The sequence below is a fragment of the Equus asinus genome, chromosome 22 (assembly GCF_041296235.1).
Source record: "Equus asinus isolate D_3611 breed Donkey chromosome 22, EquAss-T2T_v2, whole genome shotgun sequence".
NCBI lineage: Eukaryota > Metazoa > Chordata > Mammalia > Perissodactyla > Equidae > Equus > Equus asinus.
In genome coordinates this window covers 50,807,259-50,825,762 of record NC_091811.1, presented here as the reverse complement: position 1 = coordinate 50,825,762, position 18,504 = coordinate 50,807,259, and the positions used below count along the sequence as shown (strand labels likewise).

At 39.0% G+C, this 18,504-nt stretch overlaps 1 protein-coding gene and 3 non-coding genes across 8 annotated transcripts; all 4 read left to right on the top strand.

The window, feature by feature from the left end:
- The first annotated feature begins 230 nt into the window (after positions 1–230).
- On the top strand, positions 231–17,525 carry KANSL2 (KAT8 regulatory NSL complex subunit 2). Of its 5 annotated transcripts, none has more exons than XM_070494604.1 (10): positions 231–362; positions 900–1,158; positions 2,201–2,379; positions 2,897–3,011; positions 6,037–6,204; positions 6,418–6,580; positions 7,607–7,703; positions 11,551–11,702; positions 15,908–16,027; positions 16,754–17,525. In XM_070494604.1, exons 1-10 carry the CDS (start codon positions 242–244, stop codon positions 16,883–16,885), a joined length of 1,506 nt encoding a protein of 501 aa, XP_070350705.1. In that variant the 5' UTR covers positions 231–241; the 3' UTR covers positions 16,886–17,525. The 5 variants fall into 5 exon arrangements, with proteins under 5 accessions (XP_070350705.1, XP_070350703.1, XP_044611577.2 ...); XM_070494602.1 differs by having other exon boundaries at positions 11,551–11,804; XM_014850037.3 differs by having other exon boundaries at positions 232–362; positions 6,037–6,200; positions 6,414–6,580.
- Positions 7,792–7,926, top strand: LOC123280035 (small nucleolar RNA SNORA2/SNORA34 family). The gene has a single exon (XR_006518545.1). It is a non-coding gene; the product is annotated as a small nucleolar RNA SNORA2/SNORA34 family (small nucleolar RNA).
- On the top strand, positions 14,963–15,095 carry LOC123280036 (small nucleolar RNA SNORA2/SNORA34 family). The gene has a single exon (XR_006518546.1). It is a non-coding gene; the product is annotated as a small nucleolar RNA SNORA2/SNORA34 family (small nucleolar RNA).
- Positions 16,394–16,530, top strand: LOC123280037 (small nucleolar RNA SNORA2/SNORA34 family). Its single transcript, XR_006518547.1, has one exon. It is a non-coding gene; the product is annotated as a small nucleolar RNA SNORA2/SNORA34 family (small nucleolar RNA).
- Positions 17,526–18,504: the final 979 nt, after the last annotated feature.

The window sequence follows — 18,504 nt, the reverse complement described above, 5'->3', positions numbered from 1 at the left end:
TGTAGGGGTGGTGGGGTAACTGCAGCCTGGGACCACAGAGCGGCCAAAAGTGCCCTGAACGGCAGCCACGCTGCAAGGTGCAAACAGTCGCATCCGGGGAGCGACTCTCGCAGCCCGCGCTCCCTTCGGGTCACCCTCCTCGGGGCGGAGTTGCTGACAGACAGGTCCTCTTAGCCACCCGAGCCGCGCGTTTTCTCAGCGCCCCGCCCTCCCAGACGTGATAGGTACCTGGCCTCGGCCAATGGTGACACACCACTGTAGGCGCATTAGCCAATCAGCGTTTGGGAGCCCAGAAAGGAGCGGGGCCGCGTTAGAAGCGGCTGGCGCGGCCGGAGAGCTAGCTGCGCGGCGTGGAGGCAGAGGTAAGATGGCGTCGGTGCTTGCTTTTGCCTTTGCAGTTAAGCTGCTGCTTCGCCCCTTCTATCCGCTTGGAGCTGCTACTGTGCCTCAGTCTGCGTTGGGGTCGCTCTCCTCCCATAGTCTCCCAGGACCCAGCTTCTCCGGGGCCCGGAGCCTTGGACAAAATGGCGCTTGCATGGGCCGCCGAGGACGGGCAGGGCCAGCCGAGAGCTTTGAGGCGGGCCGGGACAAAGGCGGCGTACAGGGAGGCGGAGGCGGGGCGGCGCGGCGGCCGCGCTGGGCTTCCCCCTGGTGTCGCGGCCGTGCGAATCCTTGAGTTACTTTCAGCGCGTTGGTGGTCGGGGTGGGGCGGGCATGGAGGGGAAGTTGAGGTGAGCGAATCCACTCGTGCCAGAGGGGACCTGGGCGGGAGGTGGGGGGAGCTACGGAGCGTGACTTCGGTCTGCCCTTTAGCGGCTACCCTCGCTCTGCCCGGATATCGCGGAGCAGGAATTTTCGGGAAGGGTAAGAGCTTTTTGATCTTTTGTGTGACCCTCCAGGTTTTGGTATGAACAGGATTCGGATCCACGTCTTGCCGACCAATCGGGGGAGGATCACCCCAGTGCCCAGGTCTCAGGAGCCCCTGTCTTGTTCGTTCACTCATCGCCCATGCTCGCAACCTCGTCTGGAGGGCCAGGAGTTTTGCATTAAGCATATCCTTGAAGACAAGAATGCGCCCTTCAAGCAGTGTAGTTACATATCGACGAAGAATGGAAAAAGATGTCCCAGTGCTGCCCCAAAGCCTGAGAAGAAAGATGGGTATATATGCATAGATAGCTATGTCGTTTGTACTTTTAAAGTGAGAGGGGAATGTGATATGATGTGGGCTTGGGCGGAGCTGCCTGAGTTTTTAGGTGCTGTGCTTGTAAAAATTGGGGATATGGATATATCCTTGGAAAATGAAAAAAATCTTAAAACGGTGGAAAACTGCAAGGAGACTTCCAGGTGGGGCACTTAGTTCATCTCTTTGGATCTTTTATCTGTAAAATGAAGAGATATTCTAGGTTAGTCTTAACCCCTGGGAGTCCCTGGCTCTTTTGGCCGTTTCTGAACTTTGCAAAATTGTGTGTTATGTGTGTTTTTCTGGGAAAGGTTTCATAGCTGTCATCATATAAGCAAAGATATCCGTGCAGGAACATAACTTGGCTAGATAGATCTGCGTATGTCTTTTGGTTTTAAAACTGTGTCCCACATCTTATTATATACAATGGATTGATATTGAAGTAAAATGTAGAGTTGCCTTCCAGAACCACTTTTGAAAGATGAAACTGGATTTCTTTGATTTGTGTGAGATGATGTCAGCATTTTTATAGTTGGAATGTTTTGTTTGATGGATAGAGCATTAGATTATGCCACCTGTATTAACTTTAGCAATACCCAAATGAGTTGACAGTGGGCCAGTTAAATTACTCTGCCTCACTGGCCTTTTCTTTTTTTAAAGATTTTATTTTTTCCTTTTTCTCCCCAAAGCCCCCCGGAACACAGTTGTGCATTTTCAGTTGTGGGTCTTTCTAGCTGTGGCATGTGGGGTGCCTCCTCAGCATGGCCTGACGAGCGATGCCATGTCTGTGCCCAGGATTCGAACTGGTGAAACCCTGGGCTGCCGAAGCAGGCAGAGCGCGTGAACTTAACCAGTGGGCCGCGGGCCGGCCCCCTCACTGGCCTTTTTAATTTATAAATGAAGTTAATAGTCATTTTAATTTCCTAAAAATGATCTAAAGATCGGTGTCTATGAAAATCATCAAACTCTTGAAAGAGGGAACCTATCTGAGTATAAAACGTTAATATTTTGTCTCCTTAGGGTGTCCTTCTGTGCTGAACATGCCCGTAGGAATGCTCTGGCACTTCATGCTCAAGTGAAGAAGACCAATCCAGGGCCTATGGGTGAAACACTCTTGTGCCAGCTGAGCTCATATGCTAAGACAGAGCTGGGGTCTCAGACTCCAGAAAGTAGTCGCAGTGAAGCCAGTCGAATTCTGGGTAAGGATCATTCTCTCCTAGAATGAAAAAGGAGGAAGAACATTAACCACTTATTTTGGTTTAGCACAGTGCCTTGAACTTACATGGCACTTGATAATACAATATTATTGCTAATTCGTTGGCAATTGGGTCAGAATTGCAGGATTGCTATGTTGTTCACCAGTTCTTTTCAGTTTGAAGTAGTGTGTGCTTAGGTTTACTTTCCTGAGTTTAGGACTGTTTTCTTCATTGCTGTTTTTATACTTATCATCTTTGCTAGGTAGGGTAACTAGGTAACTTCAGGAAACAATAATTTTGAGTTGCCCTTTCTGTGCTTTTGAGGGCATGGTTAACTCATTTATGTTATAAATAATCTTACCTGGGTTGTCTTTTTTTAAGCTGTTTTTATTTGCCAGTGCCTTTGAACTAAGTTTTTTTAAAATTAAGATTTGGGTCGATGTGTTAAGTAATCTAGTTTTGTGTGGTGGAGTTACAGAGGTGGGAAGTCTTAATGGCTGCTCTCCCTTCCTTGCCTCAGATGAAGACAGCTGGAGTGATGGGGAACAGGAACCCATCACTGTGGATCAGACATGGAGAGGTGATCCTGACAGTGAAGCTGATAGCATAGACAGTGATCAAGAAGATCCCCTAAAGTAAGTTGTAACTCCACATAAGGCTTTTAAGTATTTTATGTAGTTAGTATGTGGAATGTAGTACTGCATACCATTAATAGATCAATAACTTGGGAGGATTGAAGATAGCTTAGCTATTTGTGAGCAGTAACAGCTTCTGTATATTGAAGTGTCATGGTTCATCACCACCTTCAAGGCATGATTTGATTCTTTTTTAGAAGTCTTCTGATTTGGGAAAATTTTTGGACATCAGATTTTACACTTGAGCAACTAGGGGAGAAAATAGGAAATTTCTTGGATATAGGAGTTGGGAGGTGGGTTTAGAAATGCTTAGGTCAGTTTTTATGTGAATGGGTTCTTGGCTTAAACCTCAAGAATAGTAAAGTGATTGTATTTGAATAACTACTTTTTTGCAAAGATACATTTTATGGTTTTTTTTTTTTTCAAGAAAAATAAAAAGATGTTCAAGAGTTTCCTTTGGTTTCATACCTAAGAGAAACTGATTTAGAAACCTAGAAGAGAGTAATGAGCCTAAGTGTATCTTACTGAGGTTCTGCTCTTCCCTTAACCCACAATCCCCTTAGGATTGTAGAAACATGAAAAATATTGCCACTCCAAAGTCTCATATTTCTGTGTCTTATGGTTTGAGTTTACTGGGTTGTTTTCTTTCTGCCTTCTGTCTCTTGACACTTCCCACTGACAGTTAAGGTAGAAGTACTGTATATTGTGAGAGGCGTAATGACTTTCTAGACTTGACTGTGTTGGACTTAAATTCTCAGAATAGCATTTTCTTCATTATCTAGGATTCTGAGTTTATAAGAAGTCATTTAGGGTTACATTTTCTGAGTAGAATGATTTCATCTGTTTCTATTGAGTATTCTCAGTGTGGTCAGGAAGCACTTGTTTGGAAAGTCTTGGACCAAGTAGTTTGAGAAGGAATGTTTGTTTTCTAGCAGGATTCTCTCACAGTAGTAACTTTACACCAAACATAGTCTTTTTTTTTCCCCACTGTGCTGCTAGAAATGCCAGACTTGCTGCTTTGAAGAGGTGTATGCTCTGTAGGGTCACAAAGACACTGTCTTTTGGTGTGGTAAACACTCAGCTTTAAAGGTGCAGAAACTTGTTTTTGTCATTAGTAACCCAGAGTGGATCAGTCTAGGGGACACATTCATGCTAATCTAACTTACGGGAGAGTGCTGTATAAACCAAAATACCAGTTAATTTTATGAGAAGCATAAATGTTAAAAGGAATACGTAATTGATGTCAATTTCTCCTAAAAGGAACATTCAAAGAGGAAACTAAAGACCCAGATATGTTCAACTATTAGGCAACTAAATATCAGACTTTCCTTAGTTCTCCCAGTGAGATTATCCAAAAAAATTATGGCTCGCTAAAATATATGCATTTTTAGGGATTTAAAATGGAGTTGTTAAATGTCTGCTTATAATACTTAGTTTATTAATCTGATTACATACTGCTATCTTGTTATATTTAATACAAGTGTTTATTTAATGAAATTCTTTTAATTAAGAATTTTCGTCTTTGGTGCCAGTGTTTTTGTTATCACTGGGACCACTTTTTGAATCGTTAACAATTTACAGCATATATCTTCACTTGTTTCAGGCAGGGTGCTTTTTGTATTGTTTATGATGACGTCATTAGAGATTTTATTCTAACTAGAATTACTATTGGCATAGTGTTTTCCCCCTTTGTAGGTATTTATGTGTGATTTCCCTCAAAGTAACCATTTACTTAATTGCCTTGTAAAAAGTAATCTTTAAAAGCTCATTTATAGCAGCATCCAGCACTGGTGAAGTTTTAGCTTAAGAGTAATTGTTAAATCTTTCTTTGTCTTTTTAAGTTTTATCATATGACCTCTACAAGCATCCAGAGCCTGTTTTGGTAAAGATCAATTCAACTTAGTGAGTCTTCTTCATTGTTATCAAAATAAAGAAAGTTGGGAGAATGCCCTTTAATAAGAGACACTATTTAATGGAGTATAAGGTGACTCTTTTTTGAACATGAATTCTAATAATAAAACCTTGACTTATATTTGTGCACATCAGGGCAAGGGGAGTTAGTGCATGATTTTAATAACTAGCTGTGAATGTCTGGAGCATCTCTCTTTAAATAAATGACCCATTTGTCCCATAAACTAGGCATTCATATTAGTCAGGGCGCTCACACATACCCCTTCTCCCTTCTTATCCCCCAAATGATTTGTAGTAAATTCTGATTATAGTGGCTTCCCATTTATAAATTCTAGTCCTTAGACCATTGGTTAAATTCTCTTCTGACAGGATACAATAAAATTAATTTCATTTTAATAAACTTGATATTAGGTTAAGGCTTCAGTATTTTAGAGTTTCAGACATATTAATGCAGATATCGCCATTTTCCTGAAAATGGAACGTAGTCACCTTGTTTGGACCTTAGATATTTTTAAAACTTTCACATTTTTTGATAGTCTTAGATTTGTCGTTTCTGTAAATTGCTGGTTTTATTCTTTTTTTTTTTTGGTGAGGAAGATTGGCCCTGAGCTAAAATCTGTTGCCAATCTTCCTCTTTTTGATTGAGCTAAACATCTGTGCCAATCTTCCTCTATATGTGGGATGCCCCCACAGCATGGCTTAATGAGCAGTGAGTAGGTCCATACCCGGGATCCGAACCTGTGAACCCTGGGCCACTGAAACGGTGTGCGAACTTAATCACTATGCTACTGGCCTGGCCCCTGTCTTTACTTCTTTTTAAACATAATGCAAATAACTAGGAAGTGTAATGAAACATTTCCTCTTCCCCATTATTGTAAGATCATATATTAGTATCCATTCTTGGAGATTTTCTTTTTTGTTTTGTTTTTTAATAAGAAAATTTGAATACTAAAATGGCTGTGTGAAAATATTCCTGTTTAATAAGGTGATTATCTCAGCACTGATTACTTGTTAAATAACAAATTTAGGTCTAACCTCTACCTTTTTCTCCTTTTAAGCTTGGGTTTTATTCTTGTGCTTTTTTTTCTTTGCTGAATTCTCTATTTTATTCCAGACATGCTGGTGTCTATACAGCAGAAGAAGTGGCCCTGATTATGCGTGAAAAGCTAATTCGTTTGCAGTCTTTGTACATTGATCAGTTTAAACGACTTCAGCATCTGCTCAAAGAGAAGAAACGACGTTACTTACATAATCGCAAAGTGGAACATGAAGCTCTAGGCAAGTTTTATGCCAAGTCCAACAAGCTGTTGTGGGTTGAATTTGGTAGTAGTTAGACTTATTTCTGTCTTGGTGCCTTGAGTGGAGGAGAATTTGGTTTTGAAACTGGCTGTCTTATGGCCACAGATTTCCCTATTTACTTCTTGTTAATTTGGAAAAGCATCCTTGACTGGTTGCTCAGTGAATAGCATCTTGACTGTTGTGACTCTCCAGGTAGTAGTCTTCTGACTGGCCCAGAGGGACTTTTGGCCAAAGAACGAGAGAACTTAAAGCGTCTAAAATGTCTTCGGAGGTATCGTCAGCGCTATGGAGTGGAAGCCTTACTACATAGGCAGCTGAAGGAACGCAGAATGCTGGCAACAGATGGTGCCGCCCAACAGGTAATTTGTGTGCATACCTCTAAGATGTATACCTTTGCTTTATTTAGGAAGTTAGGGTACTCGTCAAAACACTGTTGCACAGTCTTAGCTCTGAAATCTGACTTACTGGACATGGGGTATGTTGAAAAGAGCACTTATCTGGAAGTCCAGGGACATGGGTTCTAGCCTCAGTTCCCTTCTGACTAGTTCTTTGCCTGCACTGATAACTTCTCTGCGCTTCTGTTCTCATCTGCAAATTGAGGGATTACCAGAGATTTCTAAATTCTTTGGTTTGTTAATTTTTCCGTTCAGAAATGGACACAGGGTTGACCTAAGTTGCTTGGGAATCTGGTTTTAGAAGATGGGAAGAAAGGTAGACTAATAGGAGCAATGGATGTCAGAGGTAAGGTTGATAGGAAGCAGAGTTCAGTGATAGTTCTTAAGTTTGTTTCTCAAGTCTGACTTGAGAATACCATTTTTTATCTCTATTTGTTGAGGCTCCATGTAAGATTAAAATTTAAAAGAGTTCTGTTAAAAGACGAAGTGGTTTGAAAACCATTAGGCTATATCACACTTTTCTAATATAGAGAGGTGTATTTTTTTTTTCAGATTGTATTTTTCCTTTTTCTCCCCAAAGCCCCCTGGTACATAGTTGTGTATTTTTAGTTGTGGGTCCTTCTAGTTGTGGCATGTGGGACGCTGCCTCAGCATGGCTTGATGAGCGGTGCAATGTCCGTGCCCAGGATCCGAACCGGTGAAACCCTGTGCCGCCGAAGTGGAGTGAGTGAAGTCAACAACTGGGCTGCGGGGCTGGCCCCCATGACAGGTGTATTTTGAGTTAGGGTTGACTCATTATTTGGACATGAGGTTTTAAATTATTTTTCCTTTGGCATAGTATTGGTGAATAAATTTGTTAAATGTTGAAGTTTCTGGTCTTTAAGGATATACCTTTCTTATGTATTGTAACTTGAGTATTCTCATAGATAAGTGGTTGTATATTCGTTTGTGGGTTTGTTTGTTTTGATTTATCTGTTTTCTCCATTTTAGGCCCATACCACTCGTTCCAGTCAGAGATGCTTGGCCTTTGTGGATGATGTTCGTTGTTCGAATCAGTCTCTTCCAATGACCAGACACTGCCTTACCCGTATCTTTTTACTCTGTTCAGTTTGCTAGCTAGACTGAAAGCTAGTGGGCTTCTCTGTGTTTGCTTCATCGAAGGTCTTTGTTTTCCTTTGGCCCTGAATCAAGGCCAGCAGTTTGCTGAAGCTGTTGGTTTCAAGCAGGAGCCTAAAGAAATGTCTTTCTATGGTCTGTTGACCATTTCAGAACTTGAAATGTAGTGGTCAATTCATTAGAAAGAAACATCTGAGTCATTGGTGATAGATGTGGGCTAATGTTTATTCGTAGTCGGTTTATACTGGGATTCCAAAATACAGAGATCCCTCATTTAACTTGTTCATTAGAATTGTAATACTGTTAAATCCAGTTAATAGCAATAAAATCACTGGGTTTTCCATCAAAAATAATGGGACGGTTCTAAACTGTGAGCTTCCTTCAAGTATTATCCTTTTGTGTGGTTAGGGCTCTAACTTGTAGTTGTTAGACCTAATTCAGATTGAAAACTTAGTGTTTCCGAAAATGGATTGATTCCTCCCCAATTAATTTGCCTTTGAACCATTGTAGCATCTCTTAATTTTGCTATGGGACTACATTTACTATTGGGCTGCAAAACTTTTTGGGTTGTTTATTGGATTGTGAAAGTGCAGTTTTCTTACGGACATTGAAAACGTTAACTTTCACGGTAAAAACACCTGTTAAATATGATGATCCTCACTATATGAAAGGCATAAATCTTGCTGGATTTCATTTGCCTAGCAAGAGATGTAAAGTATTTGGAAAGTAAAATGTATTTTCTTTAATATGAAGAGGAGAACCTTTTCTTGGTGTTTTGAAAGGAAAACTGATTTTTTTCTATTTATTAAATATTTTACCAATTTATTAATTATTGCAATAAATATGTGATAAAGGATTACTGTCCTTAATATAGAAAATGCTTGTGCAAAGTAATTAAAAACTAAAGATAAATGCTCAAAATGTAATTGGGCTAAAAGCTGTCTGTGGAGAGATTAAAAATAGAAGGGACTGAGCCAGCCTTGATGGCCTAGTGGTTAAAGTTTGGCACTCACTGCTTTGGTTGCCTGGGTTTGGTTCCCTGGCACAGAACCACACCACTCACCTGTCAGTCGCTGTGCTGTGGTGGTGGATCACATAGAAGAACTAGAAGGACTTCGAACTAGAATACATGACTATGTACTGGGGCTTGGGGAGGGGAAAGAAAAACTAGAAGTGGCTGATAGTTGAAAAGTTTATCTTCACTCCAAATAAATGAAATAGGAAATAAAACAAGGAAATTTTTTTAAGTCTATAAATTTGATACTTGTATACATATGATATTTAATGAGTGTGAATTTCAGAAGTTGGTGAGGGTATGGTGAAGTGGGCTCTTCTCAACACTGCCAGTGGGAATATAAAGTGATGCAAGCTTTTTAGAAAGCAGTTAGACTATATTCATATTCTTTGGTAATGTCACCTCTGGGAATTTATTTTACGGAGATAATCAAATGAAGATTAATATTTTTTCATGAAATTCCTCCAATTGGAGACAGCTTTAAAATTTTCAGAGAGGAATAGAAAAGAATTGTGATACAACATAATGTGGAATATGTTCAAGCATTAAACATTTAACAAAATTTACGGATGACATAGGAAGATGTTTGATGGTGACAAAAATAGGATATGGAATTCTGTGGAGTATGTTTTAACTACATGGAACAAAATACTGGGAGAGAATGTAATAGAGCTGTGACTTTATGGATGGTGGAGTTATGAATGTCTCTTTTTCCTCTGCTTTATAGAACTTTTGAGGTTTTCTTCAGTGAGCTTGAATTACTTTATAAGGCAAAACCCCCAATTTATAGATATTAAAGACTATTTTAGACTTTTCTTATAGTACTATACTCAATATATGAGAATATTAATATTTTAAAAAGCGAAGTCGGAAATGAAATGTATTTGAAAAGAGAAAGGAAGTATTTTTTCTTTTATGCTCTTTTCCTTTCCACTCCGTAGTTGCCTAGTCACTTACCCTTCCTTAAGTCCTTATCCCAGAGAAAGATGCGACTGCCATTGGTGACCTGTTAACTCTTTACTCTGGTCTAATGGAGACAGCACTGGACTGAAAGTGAAGGACCCAGACGCTAGTTGTAGGTCAACCATTCCCTTCTCTTTGTCTCTTTTGTCCCCATTTGAAAGGAAAGGGGGTGGCAGAGGATGGGGGGGGAGGGTTTTTCTAAGATATTGTGGTATTAAATTAATAAGAGACTTGTTGAAGTCCTTTGAATTCTATGAAAAAGTTTCTATTAAAACATTTAACGGATTAACACTTTAAATATTAATAAATATGTTTGGGCTTCTTACTCTTACACTCGTTAGAGATTGTTTAGATTTTCTTAAGCACAGAGACTGCAAATCTGATTATTCCCATTAGATTCATGTTTGGTCATTTGGTCTTTCATTTTCATTCAATATGTATTTGTTTATTTTGTACTATTTACTGTTTTTAGAGTAGTGGTTCTCAAATGGGGGCCATTTTGTCCCGTTTGGCAATGTGTGGAGACATTTTTGCTTGTCTCATAACTGAGGGTGGAGGTGCTAACTGGCAGCTAGTGGGTAGAAGGCCGGAATGCTGCTAAACATCCTGACATGCATAGGACAGCCCATAATGTCAGTAGTGTCAAGGTTGTGAAACCCTGCCTTAGAGTTTAGCAGTTTCCAAGAATTGATTGAAAGAAATGGCTTTATTCAAGAAGTTTTATTTGGTTTAAAAATTATAAGGTACATTATAGTTTTTAATTTTTAAAAATTACCTTAAAATTTTGGAGATAAAAAGTACCCATAATTCCATAATCCTGGGTACAGTCAGTTTATAGAAAATTGTGCTTTCTGGTTTAAAAATAAGCCCAAATTTGAGATAGTAGTTGTCTATTAATCTAGGGAAAATAACCATGTAGTTAAGATTTCAAGAAATGGTAACACTCGAATAAAATGTATTTTGTAGAGTAACTTGAACTGAAATTTTGTTATTTTATCTAATCATGATTTCAATTTTGATTCATCCTGCAGAGCTTTGCCAACTTGGAAATATAGCCCTTGTCTGCTTCTACCCTTATCAGAAGTTAGAGCTCCTGGAGCGTTCCTGGAGTATTTCCTTCCCTGGGCCCTTATAAGCAAAATTATCTCCTTCCCTTTCTCTTTGGGATCCTAACAGAACTCCTCTGCACTACCACCACCTCCCCCTAAAAAACGGGAGGAGGAATGGAGATTTATTTTTATTTTCTGTCAGAATGTGATACCTAGTTACTATTATTAGAGCTTCTATTTTCCCCAGTCCCCTGCTACCTTAAACAAATTTATTATGTAAACAGTTTAGAAACAAGGTTCAAAAAGTTTTTGCTAACTTTTTACCAGTCTGCTTAAGAGAATAGAAACAAGATTGTATGTCTTGCCTCTTGGAGGAGAAGGGTTGGTAGGGGGCTCCTGCAAGCTTTTTGCATTTGCGGTGACATGTTTCTTCTGAATAGGTGTAGATTCCTAGGATTGTTAATTGCTGTTTACTTAGTGCTGTGTTTTCAAATATTTTGTGTTTGACCCTCATAAGGGAGAACAAGTTAGTGTCTCTATTTTAAATAGCTAGGATTCTGAAACAGGTTGGGGACTAGTTTTAAGTTTCTGATAGAGGTACGATTAGATGCTAGTGAATTTAGACCTTATTTTGAGAAATAACTTTAAAAATTGCTCACTGCATTTGGTTCTGCATCAAATGTAACCAATTATCTCGTGTAGTCCAGACTTTGAGTTTTACGTGGCAGACAACTCTTCTCTTTTGTACCTCCGATAGATCCATTTTATTTCCCTTGACCGTTTTTCTACAGATATTTGTCAGGACACGAATCAGGTTCTCTTCAAATGCTGCCAGGGGTCTGAAGAGGTACCCTGCAACAAACCGGTTCCTGTAAGCCTCTCTGAGGATCCCTGCTGCCCACTGCATTTCCAGTTGCCTCCTCAGATGTATAAGCCCGAGCAGGTACTGTCTGTGCCAGACGATCTGGAAGCCGGCCCCATGGATCTGTACTTGAGTGCTGCTGAGCTTCAGCCCACTGAGAGTTTACCTCTGGAGTTCAGTGATGTAAGTTAGAGAAGCTCTGCTCTGGTTGGCCCTTGAGGCAAGGCCTTATTTATTAATGGTAAGAATAGGTTAGTTTTGTGGTCAGGAGAGTTGATAAAAGTTTTTGAAATGATATATGTACGGTTATATTTCTATGTTAACATGTTGACTTAGAGACAGTTTAAATTTGCAGAAGTTTTTCTTTTTCTGTGGGAATAAGGGAAATTGTAAACTAAGAGAAATTGGAAAGTCAAGATTATGGTTGCATTTTGTGTAGCCAGGAAATGTGGTACCATCCGCAAGGTGAGTGATTCGCTAGAATCTTAATAATACCAACAAATTCTGATATCTGTTCTTGACAGTGTAAACTTGTGCTTTGACCCTGTAGTAAGGGTTTTCATTTTCAGATTAATGAGTCTCCTAAGAAACGACTCTAAACTTAACTCTGGCTGTGTTTCACTTTTGATATGTTATTATGGAGTCTCTTGTGAACAGACTAGAACAACAGTGATCTCCCTAAGTATTTACTTTACCACCTTTTAAGTATGTACACTACCTTTTTCAGCTTGTTCCTTGATTGGTCCCAGCCCATAAACTCATCTCTGATTTCATTTGTTTTCCTAATTAGCACTACCCTACTATTTGACTAGGGATCAATTGACATTCCATCTGTCTTGGCACTTTGCTTAATCTTTAACCTTCTGGATGAGGGTCTTCATTATTTATTCTGAAGATAAATCTTCTGAATTTCATAATAAAAGTGTCTTGTATATAACTATGACATGTTTGAAGTGACAAATCTAAATGGAAAATTCAGTATAGGTTGCAAGATTGTTTGCTAAAGGTAGAAGCAAGGCTTGGGTGGCCTCAGGAATATTGCTCATTAAAAAAGATATATCCAGACAGAGTTATAGCTGAAAAAGTGGCATTAAGAATAAACTGATTTTGGGGCCAGCCCAGTGGCGCAGCGGTTAATTGTGCATATTCCGCTTTGGCGGCCTGGGCTTTGCTGGTTCGTATCCTGGGTGTGGACATGGCACTGCTTGGCAAACCATGCTATGGTAGGCATCCCACTTATAAAGTAGAGGAAGATGGGCATGGATGTTAGCTCAGGGCCAGTCTTCCTCAGCAAAATGAGGAGGATTGGCAGCAGTTAGCTCAGCGCTAATCTTCCTCCAAAAAAAGAATAAACTGATTCCAATTTTTTTTTTTGTATTCTTTCCACTTTTTTCTTTTGGTTATATACTGTCTATAGTCTTATTAAACTTTTGATTTTCATTTCTTCATTATAATAAAATTAGAATTTTTATTATAATCTTGATTATATTTGCTTTTTAAAAAGTTTCTTTCACACAGATTGTAGAATATGAGAACTAGACAGGGACCTTCGAGATTATATACTCCAGTGCTTTCCCAAACTTTTCCAATGTGATTTTGTTGAAGAGAATAAATGAATAGATAGTCCTGGAATGATAAAGACAGATTTTTGTCCACTTCCCTTTATTTTACATGTGAAGAAACCCCAGAAAAGTGCTATTTTTTTAACTTAGTTAATGCTTAGAGCCACTGCATAGGATCTAAAAAATAACCTATAAGCACTACATAGCCAAACTTTCTTCAGATTTTAATGTATATATATAGAAACTAGCATGTGTGTTTTATGTAGATGTACTAGGTTACTTTTATTTTGTCTGTTAATTTCTAGAAGCATTTCTCTTGCTCTTTAGAGATAACACAAAATATTAGATATTATAAGATGTGGTCGTAGGTGAAAACTGACATTTAAGGAATCTTAATTAAAAAATATTTAAAAATATATTTTCAAATCTGTTAATCCTTATTTGTGGCATGAATGTATGAGAAGGAACCTTATTTTTGAGGATCCAGTGGGTTTTTAAGATGGACCTTTGTTGTTAGAGGTTTAAAAATGATGAACAATCAGATGTTAGTACTTGATCATCTATTATGTTCATATTAATGTACTTTTGATAAACCACATTGGTCATTAAAAAGTATAGTTTTATTCTTAATCTTTGGAGGTAAAAATTCTCCAGAAAATGTTGAAAGAAAATCCAGTTTTAGAAAGTTTTTGTCTTCCCACAAATTCTGGATATATTTATTAATAGGAAATTTTGTTGGGAAAAAATCATTTCTTAATTATATGAATTTCACCAAGCAGTCTTAACTTGTTACTTATGTTCTGCCTTAGATATCATTTCTTATTAAGTTCTGGTAACTTATGGGAGCACCAGGTATCTGATATTAGTATGGGTAAAAATTCAGCCTTTCATTCTGGATATTACACTTGCCTGTTTTCTGTGCTTTGATCCAAGGATGTTTTGGCAAGGAACAATGTAGTACCTTAATCCTGTTACTTTGACCTTGCTTGCTGTTTGTGTGTGTGTGGTTTTTGAGCTTTCTTTTTGAGATCAGAACAAAATGTGGATTCTGTCTTTGTGTTCTCATGCTTATGTGTTTAAATATGCTTGCTATGATAGGCATTTCTGCTGATCCTTTTTTCCTTTCTTATTTTAGGTTCCTTTTCTCAATTTTAATTCCTGTAACAGACAACACTGAATATGTGTGAAAAGCCTTTTCAGTCTCTATTTTCCTTTAAAAACATTTCTATACCGTTGTCATCTTGAGACTTGGAAACCTTTTGCCTCACTACTTAAATGGGTTCTTCTAAATTTCAAGTTAATTGCTTGTATAATAGTTGTGCATAGTAAAAGAATTGGAGAAAGCAGTTCATAGTCTTAATCATGTGAGAACACTAGTTTCTGTGGATAGTACAGAAGTTTCTAACACATATGAAATGGACTATAGGTAGCTGACTATCCTATGTTTCTGCCTAAATAGAGCAGCTTTAAATCCAGTATGTTCTTTAACTATATTCTTTTCTTTACCTTAATTATTGTGAAGATGTGATTCTCCTTTTTGGTGATTAACACCAAAGAAAGGGAAAGCGTTTCACACTCTTAGACTTATTTAAAAGCATAGAACTAAGCTTCTCCTGAAGCTCAATTGCTGGAAACATGGAGCCTCTGTAAAGTGTATCGGGCATAGGGGAGTACAAACCCTTGGGTATTTTTCACTCTTGGGAAGGAGAGTTTAGCAGTAGACTCTTAGAAAGTGATGCCCTGAAAGTCATTTTGACACATTGAGCTCTTGCAATACTTTGGGCCCTGAATCAAGACCAGTGGTTTGCTGTAGCTGTTGGTTTCAAACAGGAGCCAAGAGCAATGTCTTCCTGTGGTCTGTTGGCCATTCAGTACCCCAGTGGAATGGCCAGTTCAATTGGAAGAAACATAGACTGTAGAATATAATGTCTTTTTTTAAGAGAGCAATTGGACTGTGTTAGGTTTAAGAACCTAAAATAGTATTTCTTAGCCATTCAGAGGGACTTTGAATTTTTTGTCCTTTCTCTCCTTTTTCCCTCTCTCTCTCTTGCTCACTGGCTTGCTTTGTGGCTGTTAGGACATTAATCAAGCAGTCTCATATTGTCCAGTCTTTTAAGGCAATATTTCATTTTAATTTGTAATTATACTGATTGTCCATATTAGATTTACCACTGATGAACTTAGATGTTCACTACAGTTAGTCTTAGAGGGAATATGCTTTTAATAAATATTTCTTTATTATGGTAAAATATTTGTAATAATATTTATCATTATAACCATTTTTAAATGTACAATTCAGTGATGTTAAGTATATTCATAATATCGTGCGACCATTATCATTCTGTTTCTAGAACTTTTCCGTCAGCCCAAAAAGAGACTCTAGACTCTGTACCAATTAAACTATAACTCTCACTTCCCCTCTCCCCCCAGCCCCTGGTGGCTACTATTAGTACTTTCTGTCTCTAAGTTTTCCTACTTAAAAAATATACTTTTTTAAGCTGCTATAGTGGTCTGTGCTTTATACTCAGCAGCAAGAAAAAATTCTTGGTGCTTTTGGATCTTATCCCATTTGTTGGACATTCTAGGAAAATCTCATTTTGATTAAAAGTAGGCAAGGGATGAGGGAAGTATGGGAGAATTGCTTTGAGGTTTGCTGAAAAATATGCCAATTTTAGCTTATTGTTCCCTTGGTATTGCTGATAGGCTTTTTCTTTCTTTTCCTAGGACTTGGATGTTGTGGGTGACGGTATGCAGTGCCCTCCTTCACCCTTACTTTTTGATCCGTCACTAACCCTTGAAGATCATTCAGTCAAAGAAATTGCTGAAGGCCCAGTGGATATTTTGGCAAGTGAAGAACAGCCCCAGCCAGGCTTCCCTCATGTAGTGACCCAGCCAGGCAGAGTATTCCCTGTTGGTTCTGGCTAGCATGTACTCCCAGGGAGTGGGATTGTCATCACAATTAGACTGTAAAGGTGCCTCCAGGTGGCACTTCTCCTGGTGGACCCTTAGAGAGAACACCCTAATGGCCCTGGTTCACATATATCTCAGAGAGCAGGACACAAATTTGTTTAGTTAACTAGAAAATGTTGAGATGAGGAATCTAGGTAAATTGTTCCTTAAAAAAGGGTGAGTTCAGCACTTGTTTCCATCATAGAGTAAGGGCAAGTTATATGATTTGGCTTCTTTTCTGAGACTTGGGGTGGGATACCGGTGGCCCTGACTGAAGACCAGCAGTTATGCTATAGCTGTTGGTTTCGAGCAGAGGCCCAAAGGACTGTCTTCCCATGATCTGTTGGCTGTTCTGGAACCTCAGCAGAGAGTGGCTATTTCATTTGGAAGAAACATCCCACAGCTCCCCCTCCTGTTGGGAGTGCCTCAGGAATGCTGCAAGCAGTAACTTCTGACTCCAAGGGTCAGGGATAGTTAAGTATGGGGATGAGCAGCGACCCAGCATTATTTTATGTCTGTTGTCTTGTTCTTACTGCTCCTGTACATGGGCATTGATAAGTCAGATTCATGCTTCAGCCCACAGTGAGTAGATTTGTAACCTAAGTGACTTTGTTTTAACAGGGCCAGATGCAGATGGCTGGAGATGGGTGCAGATCGCAGGGATCTCGAAATTCTGAGAAAGCCTCTGTATCACTGCCTCAGAGTGGAGTGGCTACTGCAGATGGGAAGCCAGAACCCACTTCTATCAGTTGATAGTTTGTTTTGGGAACCATTTGACTTTGGAGGATTTGAATTTCCCATTCTTTAAACCAGTATTTGTGACTATCTCTCACTAAAGGACAACCCAGACTACCTTGTTTTTCCCCTGGGTTATTGTGTGCTATAGTCAAACAAACCAAATACTGGGGGAAGGGACCGATAGTGTCTAAAAGTTGTGGGTGTCTTCCCATGCTGGGCAAGGAAGCTCTAGAGAGAAAGGTGATTCTTGTCAGAGCTGCTGGGATTGGTAGTATTTGGGACTGTGCCTAAGGGGAGAGACATCTTTGTAATGGGATTTCCCAGGTCTTGGAACAAATCCGCATAGGTGTTTAGCTGGGAGCTGTGTACCCTTGGAATATTGATGGTCTCAATATCCAGTTATCTCTATCTAACAGCCTGCAGTTTAGCCTTTTCTCGCCTCTCACCTAATTGGTTAATCTGAACCTCTCCCCCCAATGAACTCTGACCTATAACCTCTAAGAAAATAGCCCACAGGACTGGGCCCTCCTTAACCATCCATCTTGCTTCTAACTTATGTAAATATCTGTAGTGGCTATCTTATGTAATATTAAAATAAAAAATTATTGTATATAGTTTCTATTAAATGTTAAAATGTTATGAAAATGTAAAACAATCACTTGAATGCATGTTTTGTTTGTGTTTGAGAGTATACATCTATTTTTTTGGGTCCTCAGGAAGCTATCTCTGATGGGAAAGGGAAAACAGGACAGATACACTTCCATTCCAAGGAGTAAATACATTTTCAGTCACCTATTTTGGTTTTGGATTAGAAGATAAGATAAAAACCTATAAGAAGTAAATGGAAAAGGGTGGGACTTCCTTATTAAAGCCTACCAGTTCCAAATATCTTTTTCTACCTTCCTCTCTGTGACCCCTACTCCTACTCCCATTTCTTTCTTACCGTTAATGCCTGATTATCATCTCAAAATTCTCAAGTGCTAGCAATATATATATATATGTAAAACGTCCAGAGAAATTGGGCCTGATGCTGGATCACAGAGATAGGTATAAGTTGTCCAGATCATTTTGATGCTGATTCTAAGGGTAGGGTTAAGATAGAGGTTCAGTTAAATTAAATTACCTATGATAGAAGTTATCCATTGGTATAATGCATTTTGACAAGGAAGTCAAAAGATTACCTTCTATAAGAACTGAACTGAGGAACAGGGAAGGGTTTATACCGTTAACACCATCATCTTGGCTTTAGTTTACATGTGGTCAGAAGTAACTCAGAAGGCCCATCAGGTGAACTCCTGAGATCACTTTTAACAAGGCTTTCAGTATACTCTTTTTCAGTTTGTGGTATCCATTCCTTTCTTGTCTAATGCTTGTTAGACTTTGTCCACAAAGACAAACATTACTTCTTATGCAGCTGTAAACAAGAACATACCTGCTCCTGGAACAGGATTAGAGATTAGAATATCCTCTTCCCATTGTTTTAAGTAATCTACAAACCACTAGCATTGTCCACATCACCAGGGTGATTGTTCTGTAAATTAACAGGCCTATGAGCGCTTTTCTTTGGAGGGGGGAGTGGAAGCCAAGGATTCTGCATTCTTAGCACCCAGAAATTCTGATAGACCTTCAAGGTG